Source organism: Lycorma delicatula, chromosome 5 (genome assembly GCF_047948215.1).
Source record: "Lycorma delicatula isolate Av1 chromosome 5, ASM4794821v1, whole genome shotgun sequence".
NCBI classification, from domain to species: Eukaryota; Metazoa; Arthropoda; class Insecta; order Hemiptera; family Fulgoridae; genus Lycorma; species Lycorma delicatula.
In genome coordinates, this window is record NC_134459.1 from 142,413,228 (window position 1) to 142,433,551 (window position 20,324).

The following is a 20,324-nucleotide window of genomic DNA, read 5'->3' on the forward strand; positions in this document are numbered from 1 at the left end:
TATAGTTATGGCACCAAACACAATGTAAACACACCAAATATAACGTAAAGACCAAAGACTTTTTAACTATCACATAAAGAGCAAATTATTTACCCTTTTTGTTCAAAATATTTACATCATATCTGTTTACTTATTAAACATTTTATTTAATATTACTGGCCATACACTAACTAAAATAATTTCCAAAGCTTTATATGTTTGAAGCTTTAGAAAAATATATCATATGTATTTGCAAATACATACATTCAATTATTTCTTAGATTCTATGCTAATCTGTACATTCCAAGTGTTATTATTTGGGATTATAATTCCAATTAACAATTCTGAATAAAACAAAAATAATTTAATAATTTAAAATTACAATTTTTTAACAATTTTAATTCTAATACAAGAATTTCTAGTTGCTGAAAGAATCTTGCTGCTTTTTTTCTTTTTTTTCTAGGTAAAAATCTTTGTTGTTAACATCGTCCAAATACAATGTATGTGTTTAAAAAAAAATGTTAAAAATTAATTAAAAACAAAAACATCTTTAAAAACAATTAAAATAAATCTTGAAATGAAAACACCTGTAGCATATGGTAAGATCAAAAAAAAACACAAAGATATATCATGCTATATTCTGATTAAGATAATAAAATTACCATTTGCTTTACGGCAAATGGTATAAATAGCTGAAACACAGTAATTCAAATAATTGAATGTAAATGGACGGCCTTATATTATATATATTAATATAAAAGGAATCATAAAACATAAGATAACTTCGTTTCATTATCCCTTAGAATAGATCGTATGCTAGCCCCCAGCTCAAATTTGTGATGCAATACCGCACAACAGACACAATCTGCAAGGATGCGGTGCACTACTTGTCGGCAGACACAGAAACATATATCAAAGAACAATGAAAACAGAGTGAATTTGGGAATTTTAAATTTAAATTAAAGAAATTTAAATGGCTAATGTAAGGAAAACTGCTAAATGTTTATTTAACAATTAATTAATGTTAACAGCTTGTACCACCACTCCAAACAAACTTCACTTAGCAAAAATTGTTAGTTAGTCCACTGTAAATAGAAAACAATCAGTTTTTCGTCAAATCATAGAATATGAATCATAATTTTCTTTTTGACTAAGATTTCAATTGATAAAAATAATAAACTTTGGGTACTAATACATACAATTTAATTTTGTGTTTGTATATTTTTAGAGCCATAACTGTAATAGTTGTGCGTAATCTGACAAGTCACATGTTAGTGACAAAAATGAACAGTTATGCTTAAGAATAACAAACTCTCATACCAGGATTACTAGGCAAGTGAAGAGTAAAATAGTCCGGTTGACTTCTTCATTTAGCCAAATATATAGCTGCTTATCAAGTAAAGTCCATTAAAATACAGGTGATATGCAAACTGACCAAGTGTTTTTAATTAAAATACTGAAAATGTTAATCAACAATTTTGACATTTTTTGATTGTATTTTGTATTTTAGGAGGGATTAAAAGCCCAAAAAATACTTAAGGCACTAAACTAAGTGAGAGAGAGCAACCTGACAAGAAATTGAATCCTGAGTTGATCTGCAGATGGTGTGCACATAATAATACAATGATGCACTGGTTCCACAGGTCCTAGGCTCCTTAATGCTAAAGAGCTAGCAGAATCCAAATCTACACACATAGAACTGAAAATTTGGAGGAAGGGATCAAGGATAAGCAAAAATGGTGAGTAATGAGAAAATACAATTTATTGTCCTCAATTGCTGTACATGTTGGGTCAGATAACCTGACCCAAAAAAAGAAATCTCAAAGAAGGAACGGAAAACTCAAGTTTTCTTCTGAGGACCCATTCTGCTCACGATTATTCCCTTAGGGGGAAAACAGAATTTTACTCAGGTGAGAGCCAGCATATAAATGATCAATAATTTTTTGACCAGACTGTATAAAAAATACAACAAAAAAATTTTTTTCCTACAACAATTAGAAAGTGGTTGAGAACAGCAACAGGATCCTAAAGGCATAACACTTCACCCGATTTAAATGTGTTGTAAGAGGAAATAACAAATAGAACTATAAATCATTTCCCAGAACCCCACTAGAGGTTAAACAAATGTTGATAATTATGGAAAAAATACTTAAATAAATTATATTAGTAATAGATAAGTTTAACTTTTACAAGATAACAAAATAAAACATATATCACAAATTAAACTATAAATCTTAGAATCAAAGTACCAATATAAGGTTGAAAACACAAAAATACATCTGCAGAAAGAAAACATGATTTGACTCTTAATATGAGATATCAGTTTAAACAGATTACACTAAGATATGAACCAATTATATTAAACATCATTTCATTTAATTCAATAAGATTACATAATCAAATTATCAAATCAGTTGTTGTTTAACAAGTAAAACTCATGTTCATATTAAATTATGCGGCAGCAATTTAAGAATCTTAAATGTATTTCCATGTTATGTTACACCTTAGATATACATACTGTGACCTGTTCTGCCACCGTCACTGTCGTTACGATCAGTTAAAGAAAGCAGCCCCGATGATATTTATCAGCAAAATGACTTGCACTTTTATATAATCTCTCTCTGGTGTAAGTATGTGTGTGTGTGTGTGTGTGTGTGTGTGTGTGTGTGTGTGTGTGTGTGTGTGTGTGTGTGTGTGTGTGTGTGTGTTTTAGGATCATCAGTTAGACAGAGGTATCTTTTGTTAGAGAGTTTACTGCTTTAAAAAACATTTTTCTTGCCATTTTGACAAATTTCAATCGTTGCACAATTTATAGTATTTGAATGATACAAAGTTAGAAGAAATGCACTAAACATAATGTTGGTTGTTACATTTGAATGATCTATGTAATTAATTATTCAAAATGAAATATCTCATGGGAATTTATATAGATTACTCTTACAAATAATTTAATATACTGTATTATAGTATAACATGTCGTAATAGAGAATTAAAAAAAAATAGATGAGCTGATAAATTAAAAGTAAATTGAATTTTTTTTCTATTAAACAAATTATTTATTAACATAATACAGTTCAACCACAGAATACAATAGTTTTACAATAAAAAAATTGTATCACTCTGTAACCAATTACATCAGTAACAAGAGAACAAAAAAAATCAACTGATTGTTAGACACTCCTTTACTTCATTATCTTATCTATTAAATTTGAATTATTGCCAAGGACTTATAAAAATTATATAATCCAAATATCATTAAATATGTAAGATTTAAAATTAATGTTTATCTCTAAACGGGTCAGAATACCTTCTTTTCATGATATATTTGTGTTTCATATAAAACTGAACAAAAAAATAAGGCCCCTACTTATCTTGATTTATAATTGTTTATCCACATTTCACACAAGGAGCAGAACTGATTTTAATGAACTTGAGAGATAAACTGATGATCACCCTGATTAAAATGTTAGCCATGTATTAACTTAAAATAATTAAAGAGGACTCAACAAAAAATAATTTTCAGTATATAATCAGGCAGTATGAAAATATAAACCTAGAGAAATTTATAACAACTTTCATAGGAAACAGTTTTTCAAAAATTTATACAACAGCAAGACCCCCATTAAGTAAAAATTGTTTTACAGGTGTTAAAAATGACCTTACAACAGACATTTTTAAAGTGAAACTAGGTATATCACAATCTAGATTTTCAACTTTATTTCTGGTTTTCATTAATGAAACAAGTAGTACATTAATATAGTGCATATAGATGGTACAACAATCATCTGCTAGGAAAAACTTTCTTTCTCTCACTGCTGACAATAAGGATATGATTTTATAAGTAGGAAAAGATTAGTACTGAATAAAGAAAAGTCAAGCTTTATTAGTGAATTAGAAAAAAAAAAAAAATTAACATACAAATAAAAAATGATACACTAAATGAAAATGTTAGGAATAAATTTGTGTGGGTTATAGCAAATATATCTAGATAAATGGTTGCATTTGCTATTGACATACATGGTAAAATAACAATTTCTATAAATGATTTAAGTAAAAGTTCTAGGCTGTAAAATAAAATAATTAAACACACAATTTATCGGTCTCATCAAAGTCACATATTTTATGTGATTTTTTTGTAAACTACCCTTAGATTTCAATTAAATATGAAAAAATAGGTGTCTGTGTATGTGTGTGTCTGTGTGTGGGGTGTGCGCATGTGTGTAAATGAAAATATCCCGATCATAATACATCATAAAGTACTAAATTAACATACTTCTGTTAGAGTAAAAAATTGTAGTTGAAAAATCATTCAAAATTTTATTCAAGACATTCTTAATTGATAATTCTTCTTTTCAATTTATGAATTATAAATCTTTTTAGAACTTTGGCTAATTTATCGACCTATATTTAAATAAAATGTTTAAATTATATCATAAAGGTATAATAGACTGACACATATAAAGAAGTAGTGAACAATTCCTTCCATATCTTAAAACAATATACTTAATCAAGAGGTACTAATTTTTTTAATCTGTAACAAGGTCATTGGGCATTATATCTTTCTCCAACAGTTTCCTCTCCAATCAGCCGCTGAGTGCAGCATATATGTTAGAAGCCATAATTGAATAAGTGATCGAAAATGGGATACGGATCACTCCCGAAAATGCAGGCCCATATTCAAGGATAACAATCATTCTGCAGCAAGCTTATCAAGGAAAATGTGAATCAAGCCAAATATACTATTACACATACCTGCTTAAAGTCTATTGGTGTTCAGTCATATAATTAATCGTATTTTCTTTACTACTGGGACTAGCTGTTCAGTGAACATCATTTCTGTTAAAAAACCAACTTTACCACCTTCTATCTTGGATGTTTATATAAATTACAACCATAATAATTAGCGTGATGAATAGTGAAAAATAAAGAATTAATATACTTTTTTGTACAATAAAACAGTAGAATTATATGACACCAGAATTAAAATGTTAAAAGTAAGAAAAATATGGTTAAAAGCAAATGGTAAATATCTGAACTAAAATAAATAACCCTGATATTTAGTGAAGAAATTTATGTCTCCACAAACTAACATTAGCTGATTACACGCTTTAAAAAAATGTTTAATTATGTATATACAACATTATTTAATTAATAAAAACATTGGTAAGAAACTTGGAAGAAGATTTTTTAAATTGCACACAAAAATTTTCAAACAGATCAACACCAAAAAAACCCACAACATAATAAACCGCAGTTAAAAGAATGTTTTACCTTTTTAAGTTTTTCATCGCTAACAGAAGATGCAGGAGGTGATTTTAAGCAAGCAAAATTTTCATCCTGGGTCAAAGAATCGAAACTGGTAGTAGTAACAAGACCCAAATCTACATCCTGCTTCCACAAGACTTCGATTAGGTCCATGTCCTGAAAAAAAAAATTGTTTTTATCTTCATACATAAACAGAAGTTTTTTATATAACTTAAAGAATATATTTATTACTTGATCATCATATAATACTTGTAAAACGTATTGTATTGTAAAACTTAGTATTACAAAATGATATTATACTTGTGTAGAACAAATACAAGTACATAGATTTACATTCGTTTTTCTACATAAGTACACCATCCATAAATAGCCAAATTTTAATGAAACTTGCACATTAGATATTGTAATCCTATACTGACATCTTTGTTGCACCTTAACTTGTAATTATATTACAAGATATCAATCCATATTGACTTTCTCAATTTACTTATGTCAGAAATCATGCAATATCTGATAAATTTTATAAAAAAGTTTATTTAAATATAGAAAATGTGCTGAAAAACCTACCGAGAAACATTAATATTTTATAATCTACCCATTCAAGATGAGTTAAAAAAAAATTCCAGCTTTAAAAATTAAAATAAACTAAATTATAAACAACGTTTTTTCAAACTAATATCCACAAATAAATAAAAACAGAAAGCAATATGGAAACTGGAACTGCATGAATGTTTCCTAACTGATAAAATAAGTTTTGGTAGTTAAAGTTACATAAATCTTCAGAAAATAACTACGGTTTTATTTATTTATTAATTTTTTTTTTGTTAAATGTTACTATTGATCCCAACCAAAGGTTGCGGGTTTATGATTCATCAAATTCTGACTATAATTTAAACAACATTACAGTGTTAATTCAAAACTATTACCAAGCTGATTTTGCAGTATTTTTGGCGTGGTAAACATAAAAACTATTCATATTTTTTATACAGGAAAGACTAAAAATTAGTGAAAACAATATCTAAAATACATTTTAAATTTGGATTTACGGATAAGTTCTTTGAGTCTTCATCAGGTTGATATTTTTTTTGGGTACAATTTAAAAGTGTGATTTTTTATACTTTTTAACTAATTGAATAAGCTTTACTAAAAGTATTCTAAAAGATGTGATTTTCACAAATATTTCTCATGATAGATAAATTTAATACAGGTCATGGACGTTGGATTTTTCCATTTTAATTAGAAGTCGTTATTTACATACGGTTAAAAAGCTTTACCCGAGAGAAGTATTTCAGTGGTTATGCTAATTTTAAAGTCTTCGAATAGGAAAGGCAGTATCTCTAGATAGATCCAACAGCCTTCTACACCGGATAACACCGAGGATGCACAACTACAGGTAACGGCATCTTCATGACTGGATCGGGAAGAGTAAACGATGTGAGGCAAGTACGATCTACTGTAGGAGAAAAACCTAGAGGAAAGCTCAGGGACTCTGTTCTTTCGGACCTCGGCATCGGGCGACCATGTCGCTCACAAACTCCAGGGAGATTTTTACCAAAAATAGAAAAAATTGATTAACAGTCCAAGACTAATAGTCCCTGGTTTAATGTATGCTGTAAAAAATTGCTTTTCTTCAACAACAGGTATTTGTTTCCTAAGAACCGGTACAATGTTTCTAATGTACAGTCACGTCCGTCCCCGAAATCGTCCGGTTGGCGCATTAAAGTGCCCACGTGGACTGCAAATCGTCCGCAAATTAGACTCCTGCTGGAGGTGGGGAGGTATGAGTCGTATTTTTATGTCAGTAAGTAATACACTAATCAGATGTTATTAGGAAAAGACAAGTTAAACGGTAAAATCAACTCAAACCGAAGAACCGTCTCTCGGGATAATGTAAATGTATTAGCAATTAAATTAGGCCAATTTAACCACCGGACAATCAATATTTTTAGTCCGATAAAAGAATCTTTTAAAACAATTTTTTTTTATCCGAAGATCCTTAAAAATAAACATGCATACAAAATTTTCTATATTTCACCTTTTTTTTTACATAAACTTGACGTATGAGAATCTAAAAGCAACAAGGTATTCGTTTACTAAAAAACGATCTCGATTAAATAAATATTAATTAGTTTTAATAAATAAATCGTTCGTCAGATTTTCACAAGTAAAAACACACGCAAACGCAGATAAAATACTTTACACATTTAAGTTTAATTGCTTTAAAATGTATATTAAAAATCAATATAAATAATATCGTCGACGCAAAAACATAATGCTAAAGCAAATATATATCTACGCTTTGGTGTTATTTATCACCGCCCGACCAACCAAGGAATGCATCCAATCGCTGTAGTAACAGCAAAAAATAAATAAAAGTTTCATTTAAAAACAGATTAACGAAATTATAGTGAAATAATTTAGTCTACTAATACTCAATGAATAAATAAATTTAATAAAATTATCAACTAACTGATAATACTAATGGTTTTTTTCTTTTTAATAATTAAAATTCTATACTATACATACTAATAACGTATTAAAATAGAAATGTTATTTTTAAGCTATTAAGATACTTTTATAAAATATTATTAACGATGATTTATAATTTATATAATTTTAGTCACTTTTGCGACGTCTTCGCGAGTTAAATCAACATTTATTATTTAATTAACGACATAATTATAAAAAATATATTACAAAGAATGCGTTTTTGTAATATATATAATGCGTTTTATAAAAAATATATTACAAAGAACGTCATCATCATCCTCTTATTTTTAGTTTTATGTGTAGTAAGTTTAAGTTTTCTGTCGTGAGGAAGGTCCCGTGCACAATGTTAGTCTTAGTTCTCTTTTTTCCAACCCACCGGGTTGGTCTAGTGGTTAACGCGTCTTCCCAAATCAGCTGATTTGGAAGTCGAGAGTTACAGCGTTCAAGTCCTAGTAAAGCCAGATATTTTTACACGGATTTGAATACTAGATCGTGGATACCGGTGTTCTTTGGTGGTTGGGTTTCAATTAACCACACATCTCAGGAATGGTCGAACTAAGAATGTACAAGACAAACACTTCATTTACACTCATACATATCATCCTCATTCATCCTCTGAAGAATTATCTAAACGGTAGTTACCGGAGGCTAAACAGGAAAAAGAAAAAAGTTCTCTTTTTTCCAGATACATTTCTGCGTTCTTGTTAGCGCAAATAAGATTGAGAAAAATTTTTTAACTCTTTTCTTAGCTTTCTATTGAACCTTCTAGAGCTGTTTAAATCGATTCTTTCCATCTCACGATACGTCCCAACTGTTTACCTATCCTGAGTTATTCTAATTAACACACGTTTCTTAACAATTTATTTTTATCTTCATATTTATATGTTTTACATTTTAGATTCTTCCTTATTTAGCGTACATATTCACTGACCAATTTTTTCCTACCGTCAACACTGTTGTTTCATAAACATTGATATTCCGTAATGTCGCCAAATTTGAAAAATTTATATTTATTTATAAATATTAACAAATAATTTACGAAATAAGTAAATTAAATTATTCATATTTCAAAAATAAATTGGGAAGAAGGAAAAGGTGCCTTCCCTTCAACGGTTTGCGCGAAACAGGTTTTTTTGTAAATTTTTATTTTCCTGCCTACTGCTCTTCTGCTGTTGCAGCAGCGCAGCTATTAAGGAAAAGTATAGCGATCGTCCAAAATTTTGGGTACCGGGGTTTTTGCAAAAAAACAAAAAAAGAACGTACAAAACATTTTATTTCATTAACTTCTGATATTTTTTTAGTTATTGAATATTATTATTCATCGTAAAAATTTTTTACATTGAGAGGTTAATAATATATTTATTAATAAACCAAAATATTTCAATTTAAAAAAAAGTTAAAAAAAAGGAGATGAAATCTGTATCAAACCGATTTATTTAGTTATAATTAGTTATACTTAGTTATATTTTTTTTATTTAGTTATAACTCTGGAACTAACGAAAATAACTACCACGTATGACACATCGTTGAAAAACTTTCAATGAGAGCTTATTACTGCAGTTAAGAAAAAGTCCAAAATCCAATTTTTTTGGATTTTGGGCTTTTTTGAACGCTTTTGGTTCAGTCGATTGCAATCAAAAGGAAAGGTGCACAACTAGATGTTACATCAATCCTCCTATATCCAAAATTTAAACATTCTACAACTAATCGTTTTTGAGTTATGCGAGATCCATAGGTACTTACAGACATCACGCCGAAACTAGTCAAAATGTATTCAGGAATGGTCAAAATGGATATTTCCGTTGAAATATGAAAACCGACATTTTTCGCCATCACAATACTTCCTTTATTTTGTGCAAGGATGTAAAAAGAGGAATGGGAGTTTTTTCCATCCTTAATTATTTACTTTTTGTAAAGCGGTCGTAGAAAATTAGTAAAATGAGAGTACTTATCAAGTATTTTATACTTTCAAATTTTTGGTCGATCGAATTTAGGGATGGGAATATTCAACAGTTTTTACCCCATATATCGAAAGCCTGTCGACCAAAAAGTTGAAATTTGACACAAATATCCCCGCCTTAGACTAAGTTTTGACGCTTCAAGACAAGGGGTGATCACGTTTTCTTTCTTCTTCCTTTTTTAAGTAAAGTAAAATTTTTTTAGCCTTATTTATCACTGCATCGGGTCGATCCGATTTATAGAAATAAATAATTATTCCAATAAATAAACTTTGAAGCCCCAAATCACAAGGGACTGAATGGGACTTGTACTTAAAAAACATCAATTTCCTTAAACTTCAAATTTTAAGACTGAAATTCAAAATCATCTAGCATTAGTGCATACGATATGGGAAGATTTTAAAATGAGGAGATCCCATGGGATCCGACTTAAAAAGTTAAAACATTTTTTATTTTTATTTTTATCTGATACTTCTGTTTTTCAAGTTGTAGCTGTTATAAAAATGTTATCCGAGGCAGATGTCGAACAAGGGGGGGAGGGGCGCCAAAACGGATGCAAATTTTTTTACCAATATTTTTAATTACTTATTTTTATTGCAATTTTTCTCTTAATACAGTACAAATGTTGATAAAAACGTCGTTCAGTCAAGGTCAACCGGGACTCAAATTTTTTTTATAGAATATTTTGATATTCTTTACAACTATATTCTAAATACTGCATAATTAAGTCATTAATATTTAAAAACCCTACGGCGTGTTCGAAGTAAAAATCTATTACGGACAAAGCCGGAAAAGTTATGTAATACTTCGGCGGCTTTTTTCATTCGTAAAATATAATTTAAAAAAATGTATCCACAACATATCTTTATATAATTTTGCACAATTTTTATTTAAAGAATTTTTTCAATAAATTAAAATTTTTTCCCATAATGTATACTTTGTGGTATTCCACAAAATATACGTACAGATGTTCAACACCGAATATAATGAAAATGATATCAATATACTCTTACTTAGAGAAAGAATAAATATAGTGATTGCTATCATAAGAAGAAATAAACCCAGAAAGGAAAGAGGAATTAACTATTATTTCCGATAGCATTCTAGACGATAATACTTTGGTGGTTGGGGTTCAATTAACCACACGTCTCAGGAATGATCGGCCTGAGTCTGTACAAGATTACACCTCATTTACACATCACACATATAATCTTCACTTCATTGGGCCGTGGGTAGTTGCTTATTAGTAACAAGTTGAATAGACCGCAACGTACACTTTAGAAAAATAAAAAATTCATGTAATACAAATATGTAAAACACGTCTTTTTCGAGAACTAGAGTTCTTGAAAAAAAGTGATAAAAATATGAAAATTGATTTCATGTACAGGAATTGTGACACCTAATTAATGAGACACTTCGGTAGATACATTTTTTTTCTAAAAAACCTAGTTAAAAAATGGATTAATTATTTTTTATTCTTATTTTGAGATAACTTTTATTCTGGGGAAGAATTTATTAAAAAATGTTTTAGAAAGAATAAAATGATCCAAAAGATAGCATTAATTCAGATAAAAAAATTAACCGATAAAAATTAAAGTAGATAGATTATGTAGACAAAAAGGGAAACAAATAATTATAACCACAAAAATTATTGTAATTGTTCCTAATAAAATAAATAATATTATAAATTGAATCGAATCTCAATAACAATTACGAATCTCCGAATTTACTTATCAAGTTTAAATTTCAAAGTTTTTATTCTTTAAAATAATTCAGCCCAAAATGCAATTTAAAAATTCATTATTTTCCCTGTGTTATCATAACAAAAAAACGTTTACGTTGATAGTTTTGGATCAATTCTTCTAGAGACAAGATTCAAAAGAAAATGTCTAGAATTATTACATGACAAATAAAACATTCATCCGGTTGTAAGCCTTAAATTGAATTTATGGTTTCATAAATGTTTGTAGGCTACAACCTAATCAAATTACAAGCTATTTTTATTGTTAATAGATTTTGGATATTCCATTTTTCTTGTGAAGTAGAATTTAGACGAACTACCACTTTTTAATGACAAACCGAATAAAATTTAATAAAACTGCAATGTTTTTAACTGACGTCATCCTTTCAATCGCAATCACGACTATCTCCAGCGAATGTTGATGCTATTTTCTACTCTAGAATTTATTGTAGGCGGCTTAATATAGATAAAATGAACACTTACATTTAAAATGTATTCGAAAAGTGAATTAGATTTGAATAATGTTGAATGTTTATTTGGTGCAAGTTATGCAAAGTTACTTCAGTCATCGGGATGTGCTGCTCCGTGAGGGCAGCGATGAGGTTGGCAAGACGCAGTCTAAGGGATGTCCCCAAGGCAGCGTGTTGGGTCCGTTATTGTGGGTGGTGGGGTTTGATTCTCTCCTGCGGCTGAGGTTGCCCAGCGGGTGTTGCATCGTGGCTTATGCTGGTCGAAGGATGCTCACGGAGGGAAGTTGAACTCCGAGCCACTCGGGCTTACAGGATGCTTGAGCTGTGGGGTCATCAACACAAGATGACGTTTAGCCCGGGAAAAACCACGATGATGCTTCTCAAAGGCCGTTTGGCAACGAGTCGGCGAGTCCGTGTTTCGATGGCAGGCCAAAGTATAAAGTGTGTTCAGGTTCAAAAGTACCTCGGGGTGTTTCTTGATAAGAAACTGCAATTTAAGAAGCACCTTCAATACGTCGCGGAGAGGGCCTGCAATGCGGTATTCCGACGTGTGGTCAATCCTGATTGGGGTCTTAACTTTAAGACCATGAGCATCCTGTACAAAGGCTTGTGCGAGGCTATTATGCGGCGTCTGTTTGGGAGGATAGGCTAAAATAGAAAAGTTATCGGGGCATTATTAAGGGCTCAACGCCTAATATTGTTAACTATAATGAGTTGTTACCGTACTATTTGACGGGAGGCAGTCTTGGTGATTGCAGGCGTGAAACCGATAGACTTGACTGCGTCTGAGAAGCAGCAGCGGCATGTTGCTAAGAGTGTTCCGGTGAGTTGACTTCGGATAAAGTTCGAAAATTGAACATGGCAAGCCTTGTTGCAGGCCAGATGGGATGAGACAGATGGTGGGAGTTATACGCATACTCTCTCTCCAAATATTGTTGGTTTGCGGGACACCTCTTGGGTGCAACCTAATAAATATGTGACGCAATTTCTTTCTGCACCAAAATTTCTTTCTGCCCATGGTGCTTTTAGGAACAGACTGCAGAAATTCGGCCTGGTAGATTCTAGGATGTCTTAGGTGTGGACAATTGGACGACACCTACCATGTTCTTTGAGTGCTCGAAATACGAGTTAATGCGTACGGGGATCATCTGTCGGCTTGATCTTATCGGGTAGCATTGGATCTACGTGTAAACTGGAGAGCCAGGCCGAATGGGCAATTGTGGAGAGTTTTGTAGCGTACTTAGCAAAGGAAAGGATTGCTGAGGGGATCTAGAGCTCTGCTTGGATTTCTCTTTTATTCTATTTTTGTTGATGTTTTGTTTTATAAATTGTTTTTGTTGTTGTTCTTATCCTTTGTTTTGTTTCAATGTTACTGTGTTGTTATTGTTCCGTGTAATATTTTTATGTTTCGTGTTGTGCATTGAACTTACTCTTACTTTCTACGGGTAGGTAGTTCAATTCCTTTGTTAACTAGGTATTTTCAGTCTTGCTTAAAACTTGATGAGATGTGTTTTGTTTTGAGTTCATTAACTAGTAATAGTACACCTAATGGGAATGTCACTCGTGGCATTCGCATCGGTGGCAACCTAGCCGAGGCGGACTGTAGTATGTCAAAAGCCGAGGTTTCGAAGATGACCTCCGGTAAAGCCCATAAGGGCTCGGAACAGAGGGGGTAGCGGAGGGTGTATATTATGTTTTTATATACAGTGTATCATAATGTTCTATATATATATATATATATATATATATATATATATAGAGAGAGAGAGAGAGAGAGAGAGAGAGTGAGTGAGTGAGTGAGAGAGAGGGAGTGAGCTTTCTTGTTAGTTTAGTCTGATTTGTAATTTTCTTCAGTGAAAAGGCTGTTACATGTTAATTCTAACGCTGTTACGAATCGATTGATTTGATATGTGTAAATTGTTATATGCTTTGAAAATGTTTTCTGTTTATCCAATGTACAACAGTATAAAGTTTAATTCCAGGAACATTTACTTCAGAGGATGAGATGAATGACAATTTTTTTAAACGTGTGAAAATGCCATGCCTGACCGGGATACCAACCCGGGACCTTCGGATGAAAGGCCGAGACGCTACTACTCGCACCACGGAGGCCGCATAATGTAATATTTTGTTAATATCAATACGGAAGCTTCCATTAAAATTTCAAAAGAAAAAATTAATAAATATTTTCCCGTTATTTCATTTGCTTTAGTTTTCCTCTGAGATATTGTAACATACATTTCCAGCAATAAAGTAAAAAAACCTTCCCGAAACGTGCGGAAAATAACCTTCGTTTAAAATTTCTAGAATATAACATTTTTTTACGCTTATAATTTTAGGATTTTTCATTTCAGACGGCTTTGAAATATCGAAAACTACAAAAATCTGCAATAAGGGTATTTTTAAAGGCAGCAATCGACTGGTAACAGTCGGCAAACTGAAATATAATACGCAACAGATAACGCAATGATACTTGTGTAAAAGGTAATATGACAAATGGCCGTCAGTTTAGTTAAAACAATAATACATAACAGAAAGAAACATGCCTCAAGTTTTTTAAATGATCAATGAAAAACGTTCGTAATGGCTTCTACTAGAAATATTATAAACTGTAATATAATTTATCACTAAATTAAATCCTAGTTTACATAACGCAATAGAGTAAAATTACTTACAATCATTCTGTAATCCGAAGCGGTTTATATAATCACCGATACAGTAGCCTACGACCAATAAAATAAGTTACACCTAACAGTCGACAGAATATAGAAATGACGTAAACAAAGATGAATATTACGCAATCACTTTAACAAACAAAATCACTGATCGTACAATTTAATTTAAATTCCATTTCAAGAAAAGAAAACTAAAGGAAAAATTAACACCATCGCACTAATATTGCTTCTTTATATAAGGTGGTAATAACCGAAGACACCGCGCACCGAGAAAGAGGGAGAAGAAGAAATGAGAAAGAAAGAGAGAGACAGATAGATTAATCCCGAGAGACGGACTGTTAAAGACTGAAATAATGATAACATATAAAGTATACTACTGTATGTAACAAAACAACGAGCTAGTCGAGTGATTAAAAAACAGCCGAACGAGTAACTTGTTATCAGTAAACTCAGTTTTATCAGTCAAAGGCCGGCCCGGTTACAATTATTACCATTAGGTCGCTATAATTAAATTAACAGCAGCACTTGTTACTCGAACCGGGACTGTAACGTGTTCGCAAAAATACGATGCACAAGGAAATTATCATGAATATATTTAAATACTTTTTTTTTTTTTTTATAAATAAGATAAATAAAAACTGAATGCATCTTGCATTCTGTGGTTTCTTACACAAAACATTTATGGACCTATAAATTAAGATAAGCTCCATTATCCGGTCTTCTTTAACTTATTCAGAACGAACCCCATCCATTAAAATTTCAACAACAAAACATTTATCGCAAATATTTTTCCAATATTACATCGCTTTAGTTTTTTCCCTGTGAAATATTTTAACAATTAGATTCCAAGAAATTAAATTAAAAAAAAAAATTCCCGAAATATGCGGAATACAACCCTCGTTAGAAATTAATTTTTTCTGTTTAGCCTCCAGGAATTACCGTTCAGGTATTATTTCAGAGGATGATATGAATGAGTGTAAATGAAGTGTAGCCTTGTACACTCTCAGGTCGACCATTCCTGAGATTGTGGTTAATTGAAACCAAACCACCAAAGAACACAGGTATCCACGATCTAGTATTCAAATCCGTATAAAAGTAACTGCCTTCACTAGGACTTGAACGCTGGAACTCTCGACTTCAAATCAGCTGATTTGGGAAGGCGCGTTCACCACTAGACCAACCCGGTGGTTCGTTAAAAATTTCTAGAACTCTTTTGTGTAACTACGTATAAAATTCCGTTTGCGTCTTATCGGTAATACTACCACCACTTCTAACTCCTGCATTTTACAGCCGACCGACTTCATTTCACTTACCTTATATTATTTATAGTCATTAAGACTGTAATAATATTTTTATCTTTTCTAAGAAATAGTGTATCAATCCTATGACACTGTTCCCCATTACTTCAAGGTCACAAAGTACAAGATTTATCTTTGCAAATTCTGTAGGACTTTTTCTGGCCACAATAATAATTGGTATAATTTGTAACTAAATTGGTTTTCTTTTAAATAATAGAATTATATTTTTGTTCATATCCTTAATAATGCTCATTTATTTATACTCTTCTTAATATTTTCTAATAAATTTATAATAAAATTTATTTAAAAAAATAATAATATATACATAAATAAATATATATATCACGCAAATCCTTTAAAATCATGTATCAGCATCAAAAAGCGAAAATGTTGTCACGGCAGAAGTGGTGGTCGTACAACAAAACAAAATCCTTCTGTTTATTTATCGCTACAATTCTGAAAATGTAAATACAAAACAAAAATAACCAAAAGGTGGGTAATACGGGCTTCTGTTCCAATTTTTTAAAAAAACGTTAAGAAAAATTGAAAATAAAATCATACAGATTACAAAGAAAAATGCATTAATACGTACGGTATGAATATAACGCTCGCGCTACGAACGATCATCCTACATAAAAAACGCGAAACAATAAACTTTCTTATTAAACATCCGATATCTACAGACCGGATGGACGCACGATTTAAATAAGTGAAATTAAACTAAAACTCGATCCATAATTATGTTACCGGGATAAATTTACCTTAAAACCTTCCTCAAAATAAAATAAACAATGATATTCAAGAAACATTCAGATCGGCAGAGCGGTTCATGAATTTTAAGCGATCACCGGTACACGCAAAGGGGTATATCGATTTACTGCACATAATTCTTCTTTTCCATTATGTATACTTATATGTTAGAGGTTACTGACATAAGACGCCGATCGCATCCGAAATGGGCACAGCCATTCTCAAGAATAACATGTATCCGAGGTCCGTCTTAGCACTGAAAGAAAAGTGTTTTCCAGCTCTGTTGCATATCTGCGATTCAAACCGACCGAAATACAGTTCTACCATCGGCTCCTTCACTTCAGGTATTCGTGTATAATACACTGAAATGCCATTACTCACATACAGCGAGCGACTCAATAAGCTGCTTGAACCGCTCGAAAATCTTTAAATGAAATTTACTCAAAAATGAAGCCAATTTGGAAACTGTCATTTTAAAGTAGGGACCTCCCTTCTACCGCCCCGCAAAAAGGCATAAATAAGCTTCTCCTAACTTCGTCAGTAAGTAATCTATTGCGTATCCAGTATATAAAAAAATCTGATGTGGACACTTCATGGCTTTCTTCTACGCCTATTAAATTACACATACACCATTTTTTTTTTTTTAAATGAAAAGAAAGTGCATAAAATTTCGTTAATAACTTCTGATACGTTTTCATTCTTTTTTATTGTTATTATTGAATTATTATTTATCGTTAATTTTTTTTACAATCAAGGGTTAATAATTAATAATAAATCAATACTTATTACTGCAGTTAAGAAATTTTTAGAAGACACTTCTGGGTCAATTGCAATCAAAAGAAGGTGCACAACTAGATGTTTACAAGTCCTAAATCCAAAAATTTCAGCATCCTACGGCTAATCCTTTTTTTGAGTTATGCGAGATACATACGTACAGACGTCACGCCGAAACTAATCAAAATAAATTCAGGGATGGTCAAAATGGATATTTCCGTTGATATCTGAACACCGAAATTATTTCGCGATCACAATACTTCCTTTACTTCGTACAAGGTAGTAAAAAGAAAAACTCTCATTCCGTTATTATAAACGTATATCATCAATAGACTGACATTATTATATCGATACGTAACCGTTAAAAACACATTAAATCACGGAAAATAATATGGAAGTTGTACATTTATTATAAAAATATAGTACGCAGTACAATACGGCAGATTTTAAGGAAAAATTTATATATTAGATACACAACAATAAAAGCGTAAAAGATAAGATAGTACGATGAATGTAAAAAATAAAAAAGGGTGTCACTACTACCGCTGATAAAAAAAAAAGCAAAAGAAGAAAAACACAATTTTAGACCACTTAGTCACGGGCTTTATACAAGATGAAAACCCAAGCGGAGCCAACATACCACACCACACCTACTTGTCCCCTCACTCAACACCAGCATACAATATTAAGAGCAGCCTATTAGTATTATTGGTAATAATAATAATAATAAAAACGCGTTGGTGAAGAGTGTGGAGAATAAAACCACAAAGAGAATTCATAAACTTCTTCTTCCTTCACTTACGTACATCTTTTCTATTCAGTTCTTCTTATTCTTTAAAAAAAAGGGTTAAATGACTGACTATCTGACTGACATTAACGTGTCAAACCCGGCCATTATTACCCGATGTCCATATATCTAACCACAGCCTACCTCTTCTTTTATTAACATTGTAACACACTGTCAAACTGTAACGGTACCGCGCATTGTTGTTATCGGTTCGCATACGTACACTCTATCGGCATATATATTTACTTATCCGGCTGTAGCTCTGTTGCGCTGCAGCAGCGTAACTGTAAAACCAAAATTTTGGGTATCGGGATTTTTGCAAATCTCGACAATACAAGAACCCCTTATAGATATAAAAAAAAATATATATATATATATATATATATATATATAGACAATTCCGGAAATGTATTCAAGTAACCGTGTTGGTCTGAATTTTGATTGATATCTTCGAACTGGTCAACATACATCTTTTGAAAATGTCTCAAAAATATAATATAAAATATAAATGAGGATAGTTTTCGCCATTTTTAATTTGTACAGTTTGTATAGTGGTCTTAGAAAATTGAGCTATAGTTTGATCAAAGTATTTTTTAAATTATTTAAAATTCCAGAGTTTAAAGTGAATCGGATTTCGGGGGTGAGCAATCTATATTATTTCTAAACGGTTTTTGCCTTATATCCCGAAAATCCGTCGACCAAAAAAAAGTAAGAAATTTAACAAAAATATTTGGCTCTTATATTTCAACTCTGGTCTGATTTTTGACCCCCCATCGGAAAAGGTGTTATTAACGTAATAATATTTTTTTTAAGTAGGATATAATTTATTTTAACCTCATCGAATAGCACTCCACCAAATCGAGCTGACTTATTGAAGTAAATTCTCGATTATACTTTTAGTACTGCATAATTTAAGGTACGTTATATGATCAAGATCGGCGTATATGAAATAGAAATTTGTCAAAAGGCAGTAATGGAAAATTTAAGTAACTCTTATCCGGGATTTTTTTTATATTACACGTAATCCAATGTTGGATATGTTATATATTATAAATATTTCCGGCAATTAAATACAGATTAAAATATAGATTGTTTTTATCAAGACACGTGATTTTCTATAAAAAATAAAGTGAAATTGTTAGACTAAATTAATTAACACAAAGATAAAATTCGGCGTAAATTCGAGCGTTTATAAAGGTTCTTTGTAATTAGTAGCTTTATCATGGATCAAATAGTTTCAAATTACTTCGGATGAAAAGAGGCTGTCAGAATGAAAGCATACTTTAAAAAAAATTTGATTTGGACACCACATAACTTCTTTGTACGCCTATTAAATTACAATACACATTTTTTTTTTTAAATGAAAAGTACATAAAATTTTATTTCATTAATAACATCGGATATTTTTTCTTTTCTTTTTTTGTTACTGAATTATTATTCACCGTAATTTTTTTTTTTACAATAAGAGGTTAATAATTATTAATAAAACAACATATTTAAATTAAAAAAAAAAGTTAAAAAAAGGAGATGAAATCTGATTTAAACCTATGTGCCTTCCCCATTAATTAAAATTTTATTTGGCTATAACTCCGAAACCAATGAAAATAAATAATACTTATGATAGGTCGTTGAAAAGCTCTCAATGAGGGTCTATTACTGCAGTTAAGAAAAAGTCCAAAATCCAAAAAACTTTCAACATTCTACGGCTAACCGTTTTTGAGTTATGCGTACAGACGTCACGCCGAAACTAGTCAAAATAGATTCAGGGATGGTCAAAATGGATATTTCCGTTGAAATCTGAAAACCGAACTTTTTCGCGATCACAGTATTTTCTTGTACGAAGTATAATAAAAATACCACCACCAAATTTCATGATATTATGATGAAGTCGTTAAGATTTATAATTCAAACGATCAACACACAATTATCTACAAACCCACAAATACAGAACTGTATTATCGATGAAAAAAATGAATTTTTTTTCATCGATAATAATAATAATACTTCCATTCTACAAAGCATACGTTCTCAAAGAAAGTGATAACGCCCCCTTGACGGCGCTGGAGGCCTTCAGGGGGAGGCGGTAGAAGGCCCACAGAAAACGTGGGGCGTTCAGGTGGTGGCTGATTAAACAAAA

The 20,324-nt window shown here is 31.1% G+C and overlaps 1 protein-coding gene across 4 annotated transcripts in view; it reads right to left on the bottom strand.

Annotated features, from left to right (window-relative positions):
- cnc (NFE2 like bZIP transcription factor cap-n-collar) overlaps positions 1-20,324 on the bottom strand; it is a 667,227-nt gene that overhangs the window by 304,554 nt on the left and 342,349 nt on the right. For 3 of the 4 annotated variants that reach the window (XM_075367220.1, XM_075367219.1, XM_075367218.1), the window contains exon 3: positions 5,251-5,400. In XM_075367220.1, the coding sequence (XP_075223335.1) occupies positions 5,251-5,400 (150 nt within the window). Of the gene's footprint in view, positions 1-5,250; positions 5,401-14,578; positions 14,909-20,324 lie in introns of those variants that run through there. The other variant, XM_075367221.1, reaches the window with a different exon arrangement.